General features: G+C 37.1%; 1 protein-coding gene across 3 annotated transcripts in view; it reads right to left on the bottom strand.

The window, feature by feature from the left end:
• The window catches only part of DMD (dystrophin), a 2258239-nt gene that overhangs the window by 185263 nt on the left and 2047379 nt on the right, over window positions 1-25597 (bottom strand). For all 3 annotated transcript variants that reach the window (XM_037986581.2, XM_073013821.1, XM_073013822.1), the window contains one exon: window positions 25133-25193. In XM_037986581.2, the coding sequence (XP_037842509.2) occupies window positions 25133-25193 (61 nt within the window). The remainder of the gene's footprint in view (window positions 1-25132; window positions 25194-25597) is intronic.

Raw genomic sequence — 25597 nt, 5'->3', positions numbered from 1 at the left:
GATATGCCACTTTTAAAGTTACCCAGAATATTAAATTCAAACACACACACACACACACACACACACACACACACACACACACACACAGTAATAGTGGTGATACCACTGCCAGAGACTCAGTTAAGATAATATTGTTCTCCATTTGACTCCTCTTTAATTCTGTCTAAAGATGAATGAGAATAATCATTGACCTATATCTACAACATGATTAAATGAGTTAACCAGAGAATCTAACAGCATAAATCTATTTTCCATGAATTAAATGAAAAACTCATGAACGCACATAATACTTTTAGATTGAACCAAATATTTTCATGAATACAGACTCTCTTCATCCACATAGGAAACCGTATTGGTGAGCAGCGGGTTGGTAATGAGTAAGTGCTGCTCAGCAGGTCAGACGTGTACAGCCGGAGAAAGATCATGAAATTTAGCTAGTATACTAGGCAAAACACAAATCTGGAAAGGAGATGATCTACATTGCAATTTTTAAAAAATTCTATATAGACTTAGAGATCTAGTACAGTACACATACACACAAGGAACATAAATATCTTCTGAGAGAGTTTCAGTAGGCTTTACCTTTGAAGTTTTTTTCTTTTTCTTTTTTGGGGAAACAAAACACAACAAAACACCTCCTGTTGCCCTGAATGCTAATGATGGAAGACTGTTGCTATGGTGATGCTAATTTCAACACTGTTGCCTGTGGACTTCACATGAACTCGCTGTTTTAACTTCTGCAAATGTCATTTACAAAATGAAAACCCATTAATGATTAGCCAGGGCACAATGTTCCACTTTAATTAGAATAATAAGGAATGCTGATGCACAAAATACAGGTTTGTGAATCGCTACTGAGCCTACACTGTCAAAATTAATTACCACGGATGAGGATTTGGCACTTTTTTTTTTAAAAGAAAGCTTTAGAGTAGAACAGTTGTATTTTGACTTAAAAGGAATTAAAAACTCTCTGTCTTTTTTAAATTTGAAGGTAAAAAAAAGCACATCTCCCTAGCAGTACACATAAAAACTAACTGCAAAGAGCGAAACAAAAGTTAGAACCTAGGGTCAGATATTTCTGAGTAAGAACTGAAGAAAAGTCAACTAATTGTTCGTTTAGAAAATAGGGTAGGCTGGGTGTGATGGCTCACGCCTGTAATCCCAGCACTTTGGGACGCTGAGGTGGGTGGATCATGAGGTTAAGAGATCGAGACCATCCTGGTCAACACGATGAAACCCCGTCTCTACTAAAAATACACAAATTAGCTGGGTATGGTGGCACGCACCGGTAGTCCCAGCTACTTGGGAGGCTGAGGCAGAAGAATCGCTTGAACCTGGGAGGTGGAGGTGGCAGTGAGCTGAGATCACGCCACTGCACTCCAGCCTGGTGACAGAGTGAGACTCCATCTTAAAAAATAATAATAACAAGATGGGGGGGGGGAATGATACAGGTAAGCTATTTGAGTATTTCAAAAAATAACTATCTGAGGAAAAAGTGCTGCATATGGTAAATACCTTGATATATTTTGACTTATGTGTCCACACAAGGAAATAGAGAACATTTAAACAACTGGGAATAGTCAAGAGGAAACAAAAATAAGTTCTATTCTCTCCAATGGTGAAAGATTGAGTTCCCTTAAAGATTTTTTTTTCACCTGCACAAATTTTAAAGCAACATCTGAAGATGAATTGGAAAGAGTATGTTCCATATTTAAATTTGTTTCCACATGGTTTGCTGCAAAGATTGCTTTGGTTGATTTTATTTTTGATGCTCTAAATTTCCATTCTGGGCCATCCCATAGTCAGTGAAATCATTTTATGTCATTGGTGCAGCCAACAAAAAACTGATGGTGTTTTTGCTGGATATGGAAGATGCGAAACGCATTTTTCATGTTACAAAAATCTTCCTACAGAAGTTCCAAACCTGTTGGATTTGGCAAGATATGATGAAGGGAGATGACACCAATACTTTATATAGTTTCTAGAGTAATCCTTGAAAGACTTGTATTCTGGGTCTTGAGTCAAGTAATATTATAGGGTCTGTAGAACTATCAAATCACCTGTGTTATTGAGGTGAAAGGTGAATTTGTGGTAGCCTTATTTGTCTACCTGATATTAATCCAAGGGTACTGTACTCGGGAAGACAGCTGACATTTGCTGTCAAAAATGTAAAGTAGGAAGTTAGGGTACCTTTGCATTTAGGTTTAAACTTGCATTGCTCAAGAAAAGGTAGGATACAAAGTTATATAAACAATATCTTTTGCATTTTATCAGCAGATTTTAGAAAACTGGAAGAAGACATTACCAACATGTTCATTGCAGTTGTCTAGGTGGTGATGGGCACTTAAATATTTTTTGTCTTTTTCTATGTTTTTCACAGTGAACATTTATTATTTTTGTTATGAGAGGGAAAACTTACAAATATTAATTTCTAAATTGTATTGCTCAGACTTCCAGTTTCAACTTGGAGACGTAGAGAGCTGCAAAGAGGTTGCTCCCATACTTGTAGCAAGAAAACTGCTGGACAGATAAATTAATGACTTTTCATCAACCAATCAGAGAAATGACATCATAGAACAACCTGAAATCTGGAGAGAGATGGGCCTTCAGCCAGAAGCAGTGCCTGAGCATTTGGATCCCTGGAGCAGATGCCATATAAACTATTAGGGAGATTAAATTGTTGGGGGACATGTGGGAGCTAGCCTGAGAGTCTGAAGATCCTGGGGGCTACAGTCATAGGTGGAGTCCCAACCTTTTGCAAGCTTTTTCCTTCAGGAACTGTACCTTGCCTTTGCCAGGAGGATGGGAAGAATCTGGAGAAAGCCTCCCCAACACCCTCTGTGTTGCTGACTGGGGAAGGGTCACAGTAGCCAGTCACTATGAATCTGCTTATACCCTTCTCTTCAGAGGAAAAGACATCACATTGCTATAAAGAACTACCCATGACTGGGTAGTTTATAAAGAAAAGAGGTTTAATTGACTCATAGTTCTGCAGGTTGTATAGGAGGCATGGCTGGGGAGCCCTCAGGAAGCTTACAATCATGGCAGAAGGCAAAAGGGAAGCAAGCACATCTTCACATGGCAGCAGGATAGACACAGTGAAGGGGAAAGTCCCACATACTTTCAAACCACTAGATCTCTTGAGAACTCGCTCACTATCATGAGTACAGCAAGGGAGAAATCTGCCCCCATGATTCAATCACCTCCCACTAGGCCCCTCCTCCAACATGTGGGGATTACAATTTGACATGACATTTGGGTGGGGACACAGAGCCAAACCATATCAGGCACTGAGGAAATACCACTGCATTTTAGGGGAAGGGAACACCAGATCTCATCTAGGTGTGTGGTTTTGTTTTGTTTTGTTTTGTTTGTTTGTTGTTGTTGTTGTTGTTTTTCAGCCTTATGCAGGAGAAAGGGCCTCGGGGCCATAGACTGAGAACACTGGTGGATATCCACTGCAGCTCCAGGAAGGGAATGGGAGGTTGAAGATACTCTACCTCTGGAGGAAGGGAAAGAAATAATTGTAAAGACCACATCCCCAAGACCCAGGCCAACTGTGTATTAATTCAAACATTAGAGAATGCCTCAGCCCGACACCCAACGACTGCACTAACAAGCTTCCAGTGAGGAAACAGAGTTACCAGAGGATTTGAAGTCTCTGGTGGCCATAGCAACAACAAAACTCAACAACGACAACCAAAGCAACTACCAACATCAAACACAGCCCAATTCCTAGTCAGATTAAGATAAATTACCATGCCAAAGGTTTACTTACCTCAGTATCTATTAGTGTATCTAAGATGCCTGATTTTTACCCCTGAGATACAAAGCATGCCTAAACGCAAGAAAAATCACAGTCTAAAGAGACAAAGCAAGAATCAGAACCAGACTTAGATATGTAACAGTTGTTGGAACTATCAGGAAATTTAAAATAACCATAATTAATATTTTAAAGGCTCTTGAGTTCTATACTGAAATATAGAGCTGGATACTATAAGTGAATCAAATGGAAATGCTAGAAATAAAAAGCTGTAACTGAAAAGAAAAATACCTTAGATGGGCTCATCTGTAGATTCAACACAGACAAGGAAAGAATCAGTGAACTTGAATATAGGGTAACAGAAATTATACAAACTGAAAAGCAGGGGGAAAAGTGAAAAAAATGCAATTGCAATACAAACACAGTAGGTTTTCAGTATTAAGTAGGGCTCTAGAAAACAGCTATTTTTCAGATTAAGTAACAGTTTGGTGCAATTATGCTGATCAAGAATAAATAACTACAAATTAAAGATTGTACTCAAAGAAGACCTCTGACAAGCAACCAAGTTGGTACAAAGTATTTAATAAGCTAGTGACCATCCAGTTGTTTGCAATGATATATTTTGTAATATTTGTTTTAGATTAGGACTTCTAGGAAATACAAAAAGATCCAGAGTACAAAATAACAAATGTGTTCCTTCTAATGCTTAGAATTAACATTTTATCTTTGCTCAAAGCTTCTTTTTAAATAAAATACACCATTGAAGATTAAATTCCAATCCTCTTTGATGTCCCCTCTCTTATACTACAGCCACTATGATAACTTTGGTGTTTATCTTTCCAGACTTTTCATTTTAATTTAATTTTTAAAATTAGTCTTTTTAATTTTTAGTAATGCACCTTCACTTCAAAAAGCAAAACACTTTAAAAATTGGCCTTCCAAAATTTAGCATCAGAATCTCATTCACACTCATGGTTTCAGTTACTAGTTATATACAAATAACATGTAAATTAGTAACTCCAACCCAGACACACCTCCTTCTTTCTTTAGGTGCATACTATCTGTCTACTTTATAGTGCTTTTTGGATGACACCAATCATTTGAAATCCAAACATTTACAATCAAATTGCCACTCTAAATCTGATCTTTCTTTAGAGTTCCCTAACCCACTGTAAAGAATTACCAACTGTGCATTGCCCAGAAATCTAGGCGTGATTCCTTGACATGTTTTGCTTTCTCTTTGTGCCCTTTCTCCTATGATATCTATCCTCAAATCTTAAGGATTTTTACCTCCTAAAAATCTCTCAAATCTATGTCTTTCTCACCATATCCAAACTATCATCATCTTGGTCCAAATCCCATCATCTCTCACCTGGCTTTCACCAGTAACCTTCAAACATTTGCATTCATGGGGTCCCCATCCAATTCATTTGCATCAGCTAGAGGACTTTTTGAGCTTTCTCCTCACCTCCTCCAGCACTAGTCACACTGTCCTTTTAATCCCCTGTATTGACAAGTTCCCTCCTGCTAAATTGCCTTGACACATGACTTTCTCTCTCTCTTTGCGTTAATATGTATTTATTCTTAGTGTCAATTCCATTATCTATTCCCTGGCTATACTTTGGAGGTATCATGGATGTTGCTCACCAAATGTACCCTTTACATTTAGCAAAGTATCTGGTGCACATATTCTGATAAATAAACATTTATTGACAAATGAATCAATGAATGAATCAGTCAAGAGTATATCTTTAGATAAAACTATTTGATATTTTTCTTAGGCAAGGAGAATTCAAGCATTTAAGCACATTGGAATTAAAAAGCATTTTAGCATTTGTGAGAAATTCTGAAAGCAATAACAAATAGCAGTTTCTACTTTTACAAATATAACTGAGGTTAAACAAAATATACCAAGTAAAAAATAACTTTGTACTAACTTGGCTAATTATGGGTGAAACTGGTCATTTATGCTGTGACAATGATCAGAGACACCCTTGGAAACTATGCTTCTTTAATGAATAATAATGGCATTTTATAGTTTTATGTTTTCATTTTAGCATTTGAGAACAGTTCACAAATACACTAATTAATCTCTGCAATGGTATTGTACTCCTATATTACAGGCCAATTCAAGAAAGTAAATCACACAGATTTCAAAAGCATAGGAAAAATTTTTAGATGCCTTAGAAAATACTCTTTACCTCCTGTACCTTGTTATATATGTTCTTATAATCTTAGCTAGATCTTTAATATAGAATTGAAATAGAAATGGAGATCCTTAATTTAGCTCCCTTATGTAAATCATATGCATATTTACGACTTAATTCCTTTATTTTGTGGGCATTTTATATATATATCTCTCATATATAAAACATAAAATTTACAATAGCTGGTACAATAGCCCCCAATAAATATAGTTTGCTTCATTAATGTAATGAATTCATTAATACAGTTGCCTTTTGCAAAACAGAAACAAGTTCGATATTGTGAAATCCCAGGGTTTCCTCCCTCATCCCAATATGATGGCATCCCACCCCATGACTCTAAGAAGGATGTATATGTCGATGATTACAAAAGTTATAGCTCTTGTCCTGACTTCGTACCCTAGCTTCAGATCCAAATTTTGAGCTGCACACCTAGATACCCAATAAGTACCTCAAACTTAAACATGTCTAAACACAAGCAGCTCTAGGGTTTCTAGTTGACAAGCACTTTTTTGTTTAGACTAAATGTTTTCCTGTTGTTGCTGGAAGTAAAGTATGGCTAATGGGCAGGAATTACTGCAGCCTAGAAGCTCTTCAAGCCACCGTCTAGTGCTGTCAGTGGTGTCTAAGAAATCTCTTTTTTTTAAAAAATAAAATTATTTATTTTATTTATTTATTTGTAATTGACAAATAATAGTTTGTATATTTATGGGGTACAATGTGATGTTTTGATCTTGTATATATTGTAGAAAGAGTTGATCAAGCTAATTAACATATCCATTACCTCACCAACATATCATTTATTTTTGTGGTGAGAACATTAAAAACCTATTCTTTTAGCAATTTTGAAATATACAAGACATTATTATTAGCCATGGTTACCCTGCAGTGCAATGGATCACTAAAACTTGATCTTCCCTACCAAATTTGTTCCTCTTTAGGTACCTGTTCCTGCTGAAAGCCCAGGAGACACCTGGATTGCCCTCTTTCTGACCCTCCTGACTTCCAATGCATCAGCAAGACCTGTGATTGTTTCCAAACCATATTCCCTGATTCCAACCACCTCTTGTGATCTCCACTGCTACCATTATCTAGATCTTATCTACTACCAGGGCTTTCCACACTACTATCTGGTCTCCCTGCTTCCGCTCTGGCTCTTCGGATTTCCTCACCCCTAACTCACATGTTCCACCAAATGCATTCTCCACACAGCAGCCAATTATGTCTTGCCAACCTAGTCTAGTCTCAAACTGCACTATAACAAAGCACCAGCAAAAAACCAAACACCTACAACAAACTTTACCTAGGCTTTGATAAAGGTCAAGGTTTGCATTTCAAAAATTTTCCTCTTTGGAGTTGCAGAAAAGAAATATTCAGGGCTGAATTTCAGCAACCTTCTTATTAATATTTACAAACTAGTTCTATTCTGCTAATTTGTAACAACATTGAAAGTGAGGTTTGGCAATAAGTGTACTTTACATTATGAACATTAAAAACAAACAAGACGTATTGTCTGGCAAAATATTTTTTGCTGTTGTTGTTGTTGTTTGAAATTGTATATATTTGAACTATCTTAAAAGATAATCAGACGAAGTCCCAGGTAGTTAGACATTTAAAAGCTTGTCTTTTTTCTTTGAAAAGAATACATGAAACTTGGAAATTGGGAAAACATATTTACTATAATATTCAAGTCAAAGAACGGAGAATTGCCCAATTAGGGTTTATATAAAATTAGTTTTCAAATTTAAAAAAACCCAGACTAAATTATATCTTTATAATAATAACCCTTAAGAGTTGTCTATATATCTTCTGATTGGTTTATAAGCAGAAGAGTTGCTGCATTGTTCAGTATCATTTCCCCATATTTCACAGAGAAATGAAGTTCAGAGAGTAATAAAGTTATGTAAGGGCATACATATTATTTTATAACATCTATAGAATTTACATCTTTGGACTCTCATGCCTAAATTTAATTTCCTATTGGTTTATTATTTCATCTCTGCCTGACTTCCATGTTTTATATCCCAAATTAAATTTCGCACAGATTTCCTTATGTATATTATTACTCTATAAAACGGCAATAATCTGTTCACTATAGCCAACACTGTTGCTTAATCATCTTTGTAATTATTTGACCATTTCTCTATTTTTGTTTTGTAATACACATATTTAGGAAAGACAAGTAAAAAAAATTCCTAAATTGACAAAGTACTATGAATAAATTAAATAGAAGTTGGTGCAGTCAAGCATGAATCTCTGAATAAAGTTACCAACTTTGAGAAGTGTTTCCAACAACCGTAAGTACTTTTTTCTTCACTCCACTCTTTGCAAAACTTGGTGATAAAGGTGTTCACAATGGAACTAAAAGTTATTTGGATTAAAATATTGTTGGTCTGGGATTCATGCTTCCCCAAGCAATATTGATTTGCTGGGGGATTTTTTTTCTGCTCTTATTCAGTGTTTTCAATATAAAATATTTTATATTTATGTTGCTTTTTTTCTGATGTTTTATTGAATTAATTCTATAGTTTCCAGGCCACAGCAACTACTGTAAGGGTACAGCCCATACTGTCAGATTATATTATTCAGTGTTCCTCTGCTCATTTCAGATCCTTCAGAGGCTGCTGTTTTTACACGTTCTATTAGACATCAGGACTTTTAGGTTTTAATTTTAAAGAAGCGTTCCACATTTGAGCCCTCTCATATACCCTGAGTTATAGTTATAGTTACAGTTACAGTCAGATAACTTCTCAGAAAAAGTGACTTTGTAGTTTGAACATGTTTTCTCCATCCTTCCATGTTAATTTTTTCCAGTTCACAAGTGAAAACAAGATTAGTATGCTCTGAATCTACCAGCCAGTATGTTTCATCTTCCACCTCAACATTGAGCTGCTTCCTTTCAGCTTATGCATCTTTTTAAACAATACATTCAAGGACTTGGAATATAATTGGCAATTTTGTTGATGATGAATGAGGCTGAGCAATATAACGATGCCTTTTGCTACTCTATAGTGCCTTCACTAAAAACAAATGGCTTGATGACTAAGAGTATATGAAATATGAGTTAGAGAGACAGCTCTAAGGTCCTTGATAATAAAGCACCTTTAAAAAGATATCATGAGATATTTCCCCCTCCAAAAAAAAAAAAAACCCCAAAAGCTATATGTGAAAAAAAAAATCGGCTCTCTTTTAACAATATCAGGCATTCATGCAAGTAAAATCTTTTGTATGTATCTGGTAATGATATCTAATATTTCACAGAGAAAGGGAAAAACTGGTTGAGTATACTGAATGCTAAACTTGAAGTCTTTTCTTTCCTACTGGATACCACTACAGCTCTGCCTCAACGTACGTCTTAGGATTTACCACTTACCTTACTCCAACTTTTTTCAAGATCTATTAAGACAGTGGTCCCTAACATTTTTGGCACCAGGGATGAGTTTTGTGGAAGACAATTTTTCCACAGACTGGGAGGCAGGGGGCGGGGATATGGTTTCGAGATGAAACGGTTCCACCTCAGATCATCAAGCATTAGTTTCTCATAAGGAGGTCACAATCTAGATCCCTCGCATGCATAGTTCACAATAGGGCTTGTGCACCCACGATATTCTAATGCTACCACTGATCTGACAGGAGACAGAGCTCAGGCGGTAATGCTCACTTGCTCACCACTCACCTCCTGCTGCACCAGTCCATGGTCCAGAGGTTAGGGATCCCTCTATTAAGACATAGGCTTACATGCATTCACTGAACAATACTGGCTCCTGAAGGCAGCTTGGGAGTTTTGATAGAAAGAGGATTTTAAGGTGTTTTCTTAAGATATTTTCACAACAGTTTTGGTAATAAGAGCTACTGAAGGAACATATTTACTTAAAGATGCTTTCTTCAAAACAGTAACTTTCAAAGATTCATAGTTTATAGCATAATCTAGTCAGGCAATCAACCCCATCAAGCATTTTTTCTGCTCCCAACAAACTGAAATATAGGAAATAAATGAACTGCTAAAAAATTGCTTCCAAATATAATTTAATCAACTGTAATACCAGTGGGGATATCTAGAATTTAAAAAAAATGGAACTTCTTTATCTGTTATTGTCTATTTTTAAAAAAGTATTTATTTAGTTATTTATTTCTAGATGGAGTCTTGCTATATTGCTCAGGTTGGTCTCAAACTCTGGGACTCAAGTGATCTTCCTGCTTCACCTTCCCAAAGTGTTGGAACTGCAGGCATAAGCTGCTATGCCCTGTCATCTATCTTTTTGTGTATGATTTTTTTTTTTTCTTTTGAGGTGGGAGTCTCAACTCTGTCGCCCTGGCTGGAGTGCAATAGTGCAATCTCGGCTCACTGCAACCTCTGCCTCCAGGGTTCAAGTGATTCTCCTGCCTCAGCCTTCTGAGTAGCTGAGATACAGGCATCTGCCACCACACCAGACTAATTTTTGTATTTTTAGTAGAGACGGGGTTCACCATATTGGACAGGCTGGTCTCGAACTCCTGACCTCAGGTGATCCACCCACCTCAGCTTCCCAAAGTGCTAGAATTACAGGTGTGAGCCACCATGCCTGGCCTGCCATCTATTTTTTTTTAAATAAGCATACCTATTGGGATCATAGCTCAGCTTCCAGTGCTTAATCATCAAAATCAAAACAAATGATCAGGGATTTATGATTATTTTTATATGCGAGATAGATAATACACGCTAGGGATGATGCAAAGATGCATAAGGCACAACTGTTGTCAGAGAGTTTACAGCCTAATTGAGGAGACAAGGGATCTGAAAATTAACAAAATATTTCAAGAGTTACACAAGAAAGAAAACTTGGGGTCTTAGCTGGGAAATCATAGAGGCTCTTGCTATTTCTAGGATCTACTTAAAATAAGGTTTAAAAATTAATTATTACTTATATAATTTTAAATGTAGACATGTGTAACTGTTATATCACTTCCTAGTCCTGACCCTGGCCTTTTCTTAGACTTGTGATTTCCTAAAACTTGGGACAACATCTTAAGGAAAAATATGTGAGCCTACTCATCCTCCTTTTTTTCCCTCTTGCTCATGGCAAAGATAATTTTTAAACTAAAATAAACACAAATTGTGTAAGTATAACATTTGGATCTCACATCAGACTCACACAAATCCTAGATTCTTATTTAGTACCAATCTTTATTAATGATTGAAAGAATTATAGGGAAGTGCTGGGCACAGATAGAACATTATTTTCCTGGGGAACCTGAAATAATCAGACATGTCTTTCCATAATATCCCTGTTATTTCCCGTTATGATGTGCTTTGCTTTTATATTAACAGATATGTTTTTAAAAATGTACACAGAAACACTGAAAGGAAATCATTTCAGTCTCAAAAGTTTTCCATGTTATAATCTGTCAATTACAAAAATAGAAAAATGTTCATGTGGCTATGCCCTATTCTCCAGCCAACCATGACTCATAAATCCAAACATTCCAGGTTTATTTACAATAAGCTATCTAGGCAGGCCAGGTAGAGTCTACTAAAATCATTTTATAGATAGGGACTTTCAGGTACCTTTCCTCTGGTTAACCACTATTAACAAGATTAACAAGAAGGTCTGGGAGGTCATTAACATGTTTATAAAGTGGTCTATTAAGGTCATTCATTCCCTTCACATCCCCCAGGGAGTAAGTCACAGACCTGCTGTTAATACCCTTTATTTTCTTTCTTTTCCTCTTCTTCATCTTCTTTCTCTCTCTCTCCATATATATATATATGTATATATATATGTAAAATATTTGTGTATATGTGTAGGTATGTATGTGTACATATAGATATATGAGTAAAATGTACACACATTATTTTTAATTGGATGTATAAAGATATTTCCAACCTTGAACTTTTGCTGTGCCTGCTCAGCCCCTCCTGCTCCATCTAGGGTTCATTCTTATCTATTACTTGACTTTTTTTTGGTAGAAAAGTTCTTGTAATATTGATATAAGTAAGAGTGAAAAAAAAACAATTAATCTAGCCTTTATTTGATACAGCACTTGTATTTACATATTAACAAAGGGTGCCTACATTTTTCGGATAGAGATTTTTCTCTTCTCCTTCTCCTTCTTCTTTTTTTTTTTTTTCCTAGAGACAGAGTCTTGCTGTGTTGCCCAAGCTGGAGTGCAGTGGCACAAACATGGTTCCCTATAGCCTCAACTTTCGGACCCCTGGGATCGAGCAATCCTCCTGCCTCAGCATCCTATGCGCCTGGGACCAAAAGCACATGCCACCATGCCAAACATTTTTTTTTTTTTTTTTTTTGTAGAGACAAGGTATCATTTTGTTGCTCGGGCTGACTTCAAACTCCTGGACTCAAGTGTTCCTTCTGCTTTGACCCCCCCAAAGTGCTGGGATTACATGCTTGAGACACTGTGTCTGGCTATATTCAGACAGAGATTTTTCTTAATCTTCAGAAAACATAAGCCATTATTTATCTTCAAAAGCATATTAATTGTCCAGATTGGTTTTGTAATTTTGAGTCACTATAAGAGAAAGTAGGAGAAATACTTCTTTTGAACCATGTAGTTATAATGATAAAAAATAAAGAATAAAGAATATCATTCTGCAATAATGAATATCATTTCACAATAAGAATAAAGAATACCATTCTGCAATAAGATGAAATGTTCTGCATGTAATACATGGGCAGACTCAGTGCTTAAGGCTTGGGGAAATTGTGACTTATAGCCACAGACCATATATATTTGCCTATTAATGCTAGAACCATAGGCCTCTGGCTTAAGGGAAGGATGAGACTATCTGCTCTGAAAGGGGGGTGGTGGTGTCAAATTCAAGGACATGCACAAATGTTGCAAAGCCTCCTGCAGAGCACTTCTTGTCCATCTAAACTGACCATGCTCTACCTTTCAAAAAGACTTACAATTGAGGTTATGAAGAGAAACACATTCTATGACATTTATTAAGTATGGTCTTGGCCATAGGAAGCCCTGATGGAGGTGGTGGAATGTGACTTAGAAATCCTTTGCTTTTCTGCTCCATTGGTCTATATGTCTGTTTTGGTACCAGTACCATGCTGTTTTGGTTACATGTAGCTTTGTAGTATAGTTTGAATTCAGGTAGTGTCATGCCTCTAGCTTTGTTCTTTTTGCTTAGAATTGTCTTGGCTATACAGGGTCTTCTTTGATTCCATATGAAATTTTTTTTTTTTTTTTTTTTTTTTTTTTTTTTGAGACGGAGTCTCGCTCTGTCACCCGGGCTGGAGTGCAGTGGCCAGATCTCAGCTCACTGCAAGCTCCGCCTCCCGGGTTCACGCCATTCTCCTGCCTCAGCCTCCCGAGTAGCTGGGACTACAGGCGCCCACCACCTCGCCCGGCTAGTTTTTGTATTTTTTAGTAGAGACGGGGTTTCACCGTGTTAGCCAGGATGGTCTCAATCTCCTGACCTCATGATCCGCCCGTCTCGGCCTCCCAAAGTGCTGGGATTACAGGCTTGAGCCACCGTGCCCGGCCCCATATGAAATTTAAAATAGTTTTTTTTTTTTTTTCTGATTCTGTGAAGAAGGTCAATGGTAGTTTGATGGGAATAGCATTGAATCTATAAATTACTTTTGGCAGTATAACCATTTTCACTATATTGATTCTTCCTGTCCATGAAAGACCTCAGAAATAACACCACACATCCACAAACATCCGATCTTTGACAAACCTGACAAAAATAAGCAATGGGGAAGGGATCTCCTATTCAGTAAATGGTGCTGGGAAAACTGTCTAACCATGTGCAGAAAACAGAAACTGGACCGCTCCCTTACAACTTATACAAAAATGAACTCAAGATGGATTAAAGACTTAAATGTAAAACCCCAAATCCTAAAAACCCTAGAAGAAAATCTAGGGAATACCATTCAGGACATAGTCATGGGCAAAGACTTCATGACAAAAACGCCAAAAGCAATTGCAACAAAAGACAAAATTAACAAATGGAATCTAATTAAACTAAAGAGCTTCTGCACAGCAAAAGAAACTATCATCAAAGTGAACAGATAATCTACAGAACGGGAAAAAAAATGTTCAATCTACCCATCTGACAAAGGTCTAATATCCAGAATTTACAAAGAACTTAAACATATTCACAAGAAAAAGACAAACAACCCTATCAAAAAGTGGGCAAAGGATATGAACAGACACTCCTCAAAAGAAGACATTTACATGGCCAACAAACATATGAAAAAAAGCTCAACATCACTGATCATCAGATAAATGCAAATGAAAACCACAATGAGATGCCATCTCACACCAGTCAGAATGGCAATTATTAAAAAGTCAGGAAACGATAGATGCTGGCAAGGCTATGGAGAAATAGAAACACTTTTGCACTGTTGGTGGGAATGTAAATTAGTTCAACCATTGTGGAAGACAGTATGGCAATTCCTCAAGGATCTAGAACCAGAAATACCATTTGGCCCAGCAATTTCATTACTGGGTATACACCCAAAGGAATGTAAATCATTCTACTATAAAGACACATGCATACATATGTTTATTGCAGCACTATTTACAATAGCAAAGACATGGAACCAACCCAAATGCCCATCAATGATAGACTGGATCAAGAAAATGTGGCACATATAAACCATGGAATACTATGCAACCATAAAAAGGAATGAGATCATGTCCTTTGCAGGGACATGAAACTGGAAGCTATCATCCTCAGCAAACTAAACTAACACAGGAACAGAAAACCAAACACTGCATGTTCTCACTCACAAGTGGGAGTTGAACATTAAGAACACATGGACACAGAGAGGGAAACAATGCACACCAGGGCCTATTGGGGTTTGGGGGTTGAAGGGAGGGAACATAGAGAATGGGTCATTAGGTGCAGTAGACCACCACGGCACACATATACCTATGTAACAAACTTGCACATTCTGCACATGTACCCCAGGTTTTTTTGGTGTGTGTGTGTGTGTAAGAAAAAAAGAAAAAAGAAGAGGGTAGATCTCATTTTAATTGATTTAGACCAGAATAAAACATTTTAAAAATCTAAAATAAAAAAAAAAAAAAGAAAATAAATACTTTGCTTTCTCAGCCTGCAGGGAGAGAGAAGAGTGCTTACATCAAGACTGGTCAAGTTTATGTTTCATTTTGTTTTTTGTTCCCCTTTATCGCTCAAGGCAGGAAAGAGTAACTTAGGTCTGCAACTTGATAGGGCAGATACGCCAAGGAAAACCCACCTAACAGTTCAGGGAAGGACTAATAGAGTAGTTTTGGTGATGCCCAAGATGGCAGCCTCGCAGTGGTGGATTGGCCACATTTGGTTACACAAATGGCCAGTTTTCAACCAAAACTTTTAGAAAGTTGAAACAGCTAGAAGCAATAGCTGAGATGATGATGATTTTATTTGATTTATTTATTTTTATTTGTATAAATTTATGAGGTACAAGCTCAGTTTTGTTACAGGGATATGTTGCATAGTGGTGAACCTGGGCTTTTCGTGTATCCATCACCAAAGTAACGCACCTTGTACCCATTAAGTAATGTCTCATCATCCACCCGTCTCCCAGCATACTGCCCTTCTGAATCACCAATGTCTATCCTTCTGATCATGATGATTTTAAGTATCAATTCTCCCCCCTCCTCTTTATCAGAATGACATGGGTAAGCCTCCAACTTTTTTGAATCTCAGATGTTTCTTCTCTCTTTTTAACATACATACATACATACATACATTTATTTATTTATTTTGAGATGGGGTCTCACTCTATCACCCAGGCTGGAGTGCAGTGGTGTGATCTCGGCTCACTGCAACCTCTGCCTCCCTGGTTCAAGGGATTCCCCTGTCCCAGCCTCCTGAGTAGCTGGGACCACAGGTGCGTGCCACCACATTCAGCTAACGTTTTGTATTTTTGGTAGAGACGGGGTTTTGCCATGTTGCCTAGGCTGATCTTGAACTGCTGAGCTCAAGTGATCCACCCGCCTTGGCCTCCCAAAGTGCTGGGATTATAGGCATGAGCCACCACGCCCGACTGATAGCAGCTTTTTCTTTATTATATAATAATTGGAGTTGTTACAAGGATTAAATGGGAAGATATAGATGAAACACTTAGTCTGTCATTTAGCACATAGTAGGCACACATTAAACTTTGCTTTTCTTCCTGTCTAGTAGATTACATGGACTTAACTATGAGATGTACTGTTTACAGAAAACTCATGAACAAGAAATAGTGACCAAACCAAAAGGAAAGAAAACAACTAAACAATTCCTTCTAAAGCAAAAAAGAAGCAAGTTAAAAATTACACATTGCACTGACCATCTGACATGCAATGGCTTTGGGGACCAAGATGGATGTGGATAAGCTGAGAAAGAAAAACAGAAAAAAGCAGCTGAAAGTTTCAGGAAGAGCGGCGAGGCTTCTCAGTTTCATCCCCCCAGGAGTTAATGATATCACAGAAAACGTGATTATTTGCCGAATGCCGACAGTGAGCTAATTCTCATCCAGGACCTGCTCTTAGAAGCTTTCCAGAGTCAATATCCAGAGATACTGTTTTTCTATCTTGTACAATGGTTTAACAAATTTGCAACGTGACAGCACTGATTTATACAATGCACTCACAGTCTTTTTCTTTAAAAAAGAATACACGCACGCACACGCACACACACACACACAGAGAGAGAGAGAGAGAGAGAGAGAGAGAAAGAGAGTGTGTTAATGTGTTAACATTTTTCCTGAAAAAAGTATTTAATGCCCTCTCCCTACCTCCTACTCCCCGACCCTATCCACTGGAATGAAGGAGGGGAAGACTGAATGGAATTTGGAGTTTTCCCACCGAGAAAGGGGCATTTTCCACAACCAGGTCAGTGTTCAAAGGACTAATGCTCTAAGGAAATTATCCAAAGAGGAGAGAGGCAGTTCAGGGTTATTAAGTTATTTTAAAACATTGCCTGGGCTGTTGCTGCTGACCTTTGTGAAGGGAACAGGATGCTGCTTCCCAGGGGAACAGAATAAGAAGCAATTAGAGAAGCCTAGGAGAGGCTCGGGAATGTTTGGGAATTCACACATACCCCAAATTACGTGGGAACGCTAAGAATGAAAATAAACTAATTTGATTAGGGACATATTTGGGTTCTAGAAAATATTCTAAAAATGCAGCTCACACTGGGGCTATAGCTCTATGAGTGTTTTCTTAAAAACCTGAACACTTGGTATCTAATAGAGGTCAATTAGACTTCAATCGAGTTTCAGTGGAGAGAAGGAGAGCCAGTTAACATTTAAGTAATATTCCTTATGTGTCACAAAGTAGAATGGGTGTCACGTCAAGCAAGTGGCTTAAATGAACAGAGTTGGGATATGATACAGCTGTTTCAAATGCAGATTTATTTGATGCGACTACTGGTTTTTTTCTAACACGTGATTATGTAAGAAAGTGCATGTTTAAGAAAGTTAGAAAAAGAAAATGGGGAAATAGCTGAAATAATTTACCCTCTTCTTTTGGATAAACCAACTTGAATATGTTCTATGATCATTCTCACATTTCCGAAAGTGCCATGAATGAGGCAGGGAATGCTATACCATGTGTATTATAATAGAGGATTATTTTGCCCATACACACATTAAATGTTAGTGGCCACATGTATAGGTGTATGTATATATGTTACCACCTTTCCACATTCCATATGCCATATAGAATGTTACAACATTTTTCTGTAAAATAAAAATGTGTCACTGATGACATTCTGTTAAGACTCAGTGGCTACTATATCCTGGCCCAAAAAGTAGGTCCTATCCACAATGCTCAGTGAAAAACAGTAGCTGATCAATTTAAAGCTCTATTGACCACTAGAAAACCAGAAGAAGCCTCATGAATGATATTGAGGAAAAACAGACTCCAGTTCTACTGAAACAAAGCTAGAGCTGACAGTGGTTCCAGGCATTATCTAGTTCAACCTTCTCCTTGAGGTTGAGCTAAGTTATACTCGTTATCATATTGTTAGATCCAGAACTCAGGTTTTGGTATGTACCATTCATACATCCATGCTAAGGACTGTCTCTTAGGCACCAAACTGTAGGAGCTATAAAGAAACTCTATCAAACACTCAGCATGCTTTCTAACACTAAAGTTCATGTCTAGAGGGCATGAGAGATGGATTTGAGTGGTAAATCTAAATTGACATACAAATACTAGAAGCTTTTTTTGAAGGTGAAATGAGTCAGCAAACTGAAAAGCACATAGAATTACTGACATATGTTCATGAATTCATTCAAATATTTACTGAGTACCTGTTATCTGTGAGGCACAATGCTAGAAAAAAGAGATAACAACACCTATCCTCCTGGAGTCTGTTATTTCAGTCAAGGTGATACAAATCAGCTTATGAAACTACAAAAAAGGATGTGAGGGTTTTTTTTATGAACCTATGAGACACAGATGATATCAACATCTACATCTTCCAACAAGATCCACAAAACCAAAGGCCAGACTCAGTACTCTGCACAACACTGTGGCACCCCTTTTAGTCTCTTTCCGTTAATATCTTAACCTGAATTGTTTTCATGATTATATCATCAATTATGTATTACCAACTATTCCTTCATTGTGGTTCCATAGCTTAATGAGACTCAGGTAATGTGACCTTTGAAACCATCAAATGGCAGAGGAGAAAACACAGCAGAGAAGATTGACCTCTGGGTTATCTTTGTGTACTAAAGCCTTTTGAAAAGTCAGAGCATCAGGCTTTTGGCAGTGATTTCAAAAATTTAATTACCCCGAGATATTCACCAGCATCCTCAAAGACTGACAGGTCAAATTAGACAGCTGATTCTCTGTTGCCTCCACTTCTCATCATCAATAGTGCTAAATAGTTAAGTAAAACATTTAATATTATTTGTCCTTTCTATCCTGATAAGATTGATGGTGCAATAAGAATCCTCAAGGGCGATATGAAGATTCATTTTCACTTCTCTGGAAAATGATCACAAACAATTTCTATTTCAAAGTCAACATTCACAAAATCAGAAAATGTTAGTACTGGAAATGACCTGTGATATCATGTCATTCTGCTTCCTTAAATGACAGAGGGAGAAACTGAGGCCCACAGAAAATAAGCAATTTCTCATTGGTCAAGTATTAATAGCTAGGTGACAGTAAAGCTGGAACTAGAATTAAAGTCTTATGATGCCTAGTCTATTTAAAATTTCCCCTATTTAACGTTGTCTTAGGTGCTAAAAGGTATATTTTGAAGAAAAATATACACAAGAAGGATCTTGCCAGAAACAGCACAAAATTATATACTACATGATGTGTTCATATTGTATGAAAGATTATGACAAAATTCAACCAATTTTCAAACCCAATGTCAGAAGACTTGTATCATTCTTAGAAGAGTGAGGTGTCTGGAATAAGAAATGAGGAAATGTTTTCTATGTTGATATCATACTCCAATTTCTTTATAATAAGAACCCATCTCATTGGCAGAAGACGTGTCTACTGCAAACCAGCCAACACAGGGATATTTAACATGTTGATTGCTGTTAAGGCTAAGATGTAGTTAGGCACTGCTCCCTCTGTATATAAATACAAGTACTGAAATAGCAATCAATATTTTGAAGGAACAAATCAACCAACCAAAACCTGAATTGGAGCAATGCCTGGCACCAACAGGAGCTAGAGCAAGAATGAGAGCAAGATACGCTTTAAGCATGGAACATATTTGGAATCTGAAAAAATTGCCATGAAAGTAGTAATAGAGGCAATCAGTAGAGGGCAGGGGAAGGTGGTGTCAAGATTCAGATGCTACTGGAGTTAGGGGAACACTGGTACTAAAAACCAGAGCAAGAGCCATGAGTTCAAACCAGAATGTAGACCAACAGGATACAGAAAGCCACAAATACCAAAAGGTAAATCTAGACAGATGGCCACAGTTCCATGCAGAGAGTCAAATACTCATACTAATAGAGCTGTAGGAATGGTAGGCCATAAGAAGACAGGACAGTCAGAACCCAAATCAGCAATTTTGTCAGCATACACAGCAAAAGTAATAAAAAAGGTTGACTGAAGCAACCGTTAACTTCATCCAGTAAGGTTTTATATTGCATTTTGCTAAGCAGGAAGCAGCAGAAAGTTGTGAGCAACTCAGATGCAATAAATGGTTGTGGAAACATGCCTGAGATTGAGAGCGAAGAGAAGGGTCGATCAAGGTCATCAGGCAACATATACAGCAACGTATATACAACATTCAAAATTACCAGCAGGAAAAGATAAACACTCCTTTGGACATGAGTTGCTTTTTGAGCATTGCATGTAAAAAAAAAAAGGCCGAACAGTTAGCAAGTCCCCAAGAACCTCATCTTTCACTCTTCTGTGAAGGGCTTCAGAGATATTTCAAAAGGGAACCTGATGAAATGCATTACTGCTGATTGAGTCAGCAGGTTTACTCCTGAGTTTCATTAGTGAATTCTTCCCAATATTTAGCAACCACAGCGTCTTTGAAGGAGGAAAGGACCAGCTTGACTAAAAATCAAATCCTTCCTAAGGGACAGCAGGCAGAAATATAAGGTCAAACACTTCAGCTGGTATTACAGAAAAGTAGCAGAAAACCAACCTCTGGCTAGAACTAATAAATGTAGAAGAGGTTATGACCTCAATTGATCTCTCCATTTCTGCACCAATGGGAGATAGCAAGTAACATTTACTTTCTTCATGAGTGAGTGGAAACTAGAGACGATGCTAACAAATTTCATAACCAATATTTGGGCCAGTCTAGTCACGACATCCCAAAGAAGATATAACAGAGCTGGAAAAGATCCAGGGAAAAACAACTAAGATAATCAAGGGGAAAGCTTATCTTTCAGTCAAGGACAGACTAAAAGACTAAAAAGGATTAGAATTTCTCAGACTGGGAAGATGAAAATGAAAAGCATTAGTCGGGGGATGTGAGGCTAAAGTCGACTCTGGACAAAAATAAATGTCTTTGCTGAATTTCAAAGAATTTAATTGAGGCCATTCCTTGAGGTCAAAGGATGCAGATTCAAGAGAAATTGAAATGCCTATATTTATATAGAAATCGGTACATTTATGGAACATATTATTATTAAGACAAAACTGAAGTGGGGAATAGGAAAAGCTTGACACCATTGGATAAACTCACTGCCAGTTGATTTACAATGCATTATTAAGACGTGGTCATGATGTACCTGAATTTTTTAGGTAAAATGCACTAGGTTACCTGACAAAACAACCGTTGGTATTTTCGTCTAGGACAGAGTTCTGGGCTAGTTGCCCTGTTGGTCTGACCCAGTGTGGTATTTCTTATGCTTTTATTATGACATCTATGCTGGAACATCCTGCATGCATGTTTGGGATTCCTAAATTCTTTTGACAGTCCAGAACACAGACGAATAATTTTCTAACTCATTAAGAAAGCAAGAGAGCCCCAGCTCTTGGCTCTGTTTGGTTTACCCATATGGGAGCATGCAACATAAAAAGGTGAAAGAAATCCTAACAGAATGCAGCAGCTGGTTAAAGGCTATTATATTGAAATTTTCATGAGTTTGACAGTAGGCCAAAAAACTACAAAATGGCAGAGAGTAGAAAAGGCAGTTGTAACAGGTTGAACATTGTTGGTGATTATTTTTTCAGTGGCAATGAAAGCTGTAATCAAATAACCTGAAAGAGATGCTGGCAGGAATAAGGGAGCCCCAAGGGAGAGGGAATATGAAAACTGTAACAATGATGTATGCTGTGGACAAATAAACTAGACAAACATATAGTTTGAAGTATCAAAATCAAGGTTCTTAGCATCATAGGAAAAGCTGATGTCAGGATGCAGGCATAAACACTGCCTGATTTGCAAACTAGAGCAAAAGATGTTAATGACTTAAAATCTCAAGAATGAGTGCACAATTCAACAACCAAAAGGAACTGTGCTATTGGTATAGAAACCTCTTGTTATGTGGGCGATCCCTTTATCCCAGCATTGAAAAGAAAAAGTTATAAAGCATTGAAAACATAGCCAGAGAAGACACCTGGTTTTGCAGCTGGGCATCTGTGGTAAAAACTCTTGACTGGAAGTCAAGACAAACAAGATAAGAAAGAGGAAAAACGAGGACTGGTTGAAGCATTGTCACTGTGAACTTATTTTTGTTCTTTTTAGACCAATACGGCATGTCAGATTATGAATGGCATTAAGCTGTGCATAAAGTTCACCGAACCTTGTACATCAGATTAATTTGCTTTCAATAGAAAATTTTAGATAATAGTAATGGCTAATAAGACACAAGTGCCATTAATCATCTGCTTACTGACAATGTTCATTTTATAAACATGTGTTTTCCCTATATTACAGTTTAACATTTTACACTTATATTTGAGAAATTATATCATCCCTAATTTCAAACAGATTTATAATTGTAGAGAGAATTGCTCTCCATAAGGTTTCAGAGATATTTTTGAGAAATTATGTAATTTCCTCATTCCAAGGAACTGATTATTTCAGAGGCTTTTAAGGTCTCCATACTCACCTTTCTGCAAATTTGTCCTACCTATTTTTCTCTCTCTCTCATCATGAGCCAGGAAGTATAATAGTCCTAAATTATATACCAAGATTTGAGTTCTTTAAAGAGGTGTGGTGAAATTGGAGTGGGTTGACAGGGCATATCTAAAGCTAATTAAACAGTGGAAAAATAAAATTCCTATTTTTTAAAGTAACAATTTGCATTATGTTCATTAAAATAATGAATCTTAAAAATAAAGATATTATCAAACAAAAGCTGAGATCTTAGGTTTTTAAGTTTGGACAGGACAACTGAATGAGTCATACTCATTAAGTCTTAGAGATAAAAAGGATCTTAGATATCATCTAGTCCAACTCTCTATTTTATGAATTAGAAATCAAGGTTTGGCTGGCCATGGTGGCTCAAGCCTGTAATCCCAGCACTTTGAGAGGCCGAGGCGGGTGGATCACCTGAGGTCAGGAGTTCGAGACCAGCCTGACCAATATGGTGAAACCTCGTCTCTACTAAAAATACAAAAATTAGCCAGGGGTGGTGGCAGGTGCCTGTAGTCCCAGCTACTCGGGAGCTAAAATGGGAGAATTGCTTGAACCCAGGAGGCAGGGGTTGCAGTGAGCTGAGGTCGGGTTACTGCACTCCAGCCTGGGCAACAGAGTGAAAGTCCATCTCAAAAAAAAAAAAAAAAAAAAGAAACCAATATTTTTATAGGTTAAGTGACTTGCCTAAAGCCATACAATCACCTAATGACAGCGCCTCTAAGACTAGACTGGAGGACTAAAATAATAAGAAGTTTTCTTTTTCACAGATCTGTGCCCTTATCAATACCATCACCATGGTCTTTAGGTACATGAAGGAGCATTGAACAAATCGGATGTGTAGCTGCTCTCTAATTCCACTGAGAAACAGCAAGACACTAATACACGGAAGGGAATTACAGCTTTTCCGGAATTTGTCTCTTTTTTATTTCCGTTCCCCCACAGCAATGTACTGGGATCTCTTGTAGTAGAAGTAACATCAGGGAGAAGAAGATGAATATATAGGGAAAGGACAATGGGACCGGGGAGACCCTAGGAATTCATGTGAGACCTCTAGTGAGCCCCAGACAAGTAGTCATTTGGAGAATAATAGCTTAAAGGTGTCTTGAATTCTCCAGTGATCCCAAAACCTCATCTATGAAAGGAGAAAAAGAGTCTTTATTTCAGTTCATAAAGGAATTGGATAAAAGTGAGAGCTTTATGAATTGGTTGAAGAAGTAGCAGGTTTCAAACATGTTAGTCAGAAATAAAAATTTGTGAGGACAAAGACACTGATGTAGAAAATCACTGTCTAGAGTTTGAAGAAAATTGTTCCATAAAATATATAGTGGATGTAAGGTAATACAGTGCATGTCCACATCAATATATTATTTAATAAAGCATGTGATTTAAATAGGTATTTAAAATGTATAATTTTGAGTGACTAAATTAATGAATTAAATATAACAAAAGTAATAAAATTAAATTCACAAAATAAGAAAACTAAAAAGCAGAACCAAAACATGCTAAAAAAGAATTGTCAAGTTAAGAGATACCTCATCTGGAAAAATGTAATAAGACAAATGGTAAACCGTTTCCTAAAGTACGTACCTCTCCTGAAAGAATCAAAAGACTACCTTCACTCCCATTTTTCTGAGTTAACAAAATAGAGGCATAAAATCAAATTTCTTGAAGACTGTAGTAATGAAGATCTAGGACTGCCGTTATTGCTGTAGAACTGAATTAAGAAGAATTGATGGGCAGTGAAAGAATAAAAACAGATTCAATAAAAGATGGCAGGCGGAAAAAAATGGGAAAACATATAATATTTTTAGTCAGACTCATGGCAGAAGTAAGTTCAAAGACTTCAGTTGGTATTGAAGACTATTTTATGAACCCAGTAAATTGTAATTGTTGCTGAGGTTTCCAATTCAAAGTTAAATTTAAGTAAGACTCTACTGTACAATTGTAGAGAGACTGTGAAGGTATCATAATCACTCAATATCCTCTCTCCTCTCTCTTCCATGTTGACCTAATGTATTGTCACTTATATTTCATGCAAAATACCAAAGAAGGTGCTTCCAAGCACCCATATTCTTTTGACTGGCACAAATGTTTCCAGAAAACAGTATCATTCTGTTGTTGTTAGGTGACAAATACTGAGTGTTATGTATCAAGAATGAACAAGCAGGCCCTACAAGTCGAGGACTGCTGCTTTCTGCCTTTTCGAAACATGAAGTATTCATTCACCCAAAACAGTTGTGTACATATAACTGTGGAAATCTTCTATCTTTGACTGAAGAAGAAATGTGAGAAAACCCTCAAATAAATGAAATTGTTCTTGCAAAGATTGACTCCCACTATCAATAAAATTATCTGGAGCTTTTTGTTCTGTTGTGAAAAATCCGCCCCCTCTGTCACAAAACACACCATATATCCCGCATGAAATAAACTTTTCTTAAAAGTGGTTCCCCATTGCATCAGCAAATTTACAATGGTAATTTTAGAATAAGTTTTTTATCCAAGCTTCTTCAGGAAAAAAAAAGAAATAGGTATTGTAGGCCAGGCTAGTGTCACATTTTAAAAATAAACTCACTTGTGAATATACAGATTAGTCACAATAAATGCTCCTTTAAAAATGTGATACTTCCAACTTACTTGATATAGTAGGGCACTTTGTTTGGCGAGATGGCTCTCTCCCAGGGACCCTGGACAGATGCTGGAAAAGAGGGAGGAAAAAAAGAAAGGCAAGGAGGTCAAATTCATCGCAAACAGGAAAGACAACATTAATCTCCAGAATTACAATTTTACACTGATATTGGTCTGTTTGCTCAGCTGCCCATGAAGACAGGACGGATTAACCTGCTGTTCTGAAATTTCTGTCCTAATCTAAGTGAAATTGAACTCATTCAGGCACAAAGATAAATGCAAAGGAAAAAAGAAAAAACCCACAAACCTTTCCACTGCTAAACCTATAGAACAGATAAGAAACTGAATGAGTAGACTGACGGGGTGTCTTGTATGTGTCTCCCTTGAGTGCTTTTTTTTTTTTTTTTTTTTTATATAATACTTCCTGTTGCTGGTTCTCAATATTTTTTACTATTTGATTGACTGGATTTTATT

This window comes from Chlorocebus sabaeus, chromosome X (genome assembly GCF_047675955.1).
Source record: "Chlorocebus sabaeus isolate Y175 chromosome X, mChlSab1.0.hap1, whole genome shotgun sequence".
In the NCBI taxonomy this organism is placed as follows: domain Eukaryota; kingdom Metazoa; phylum Chordata; class Mammalia; order Primates; family Cercopithecidae; genus Chlorocebus; species Chlorocebus sabaeus.
The sequence above is the reverse complement of the archived record's forward strand: the minus strand, read 5'-3'. Positions and strand labels throughout refer to the sequence as shown.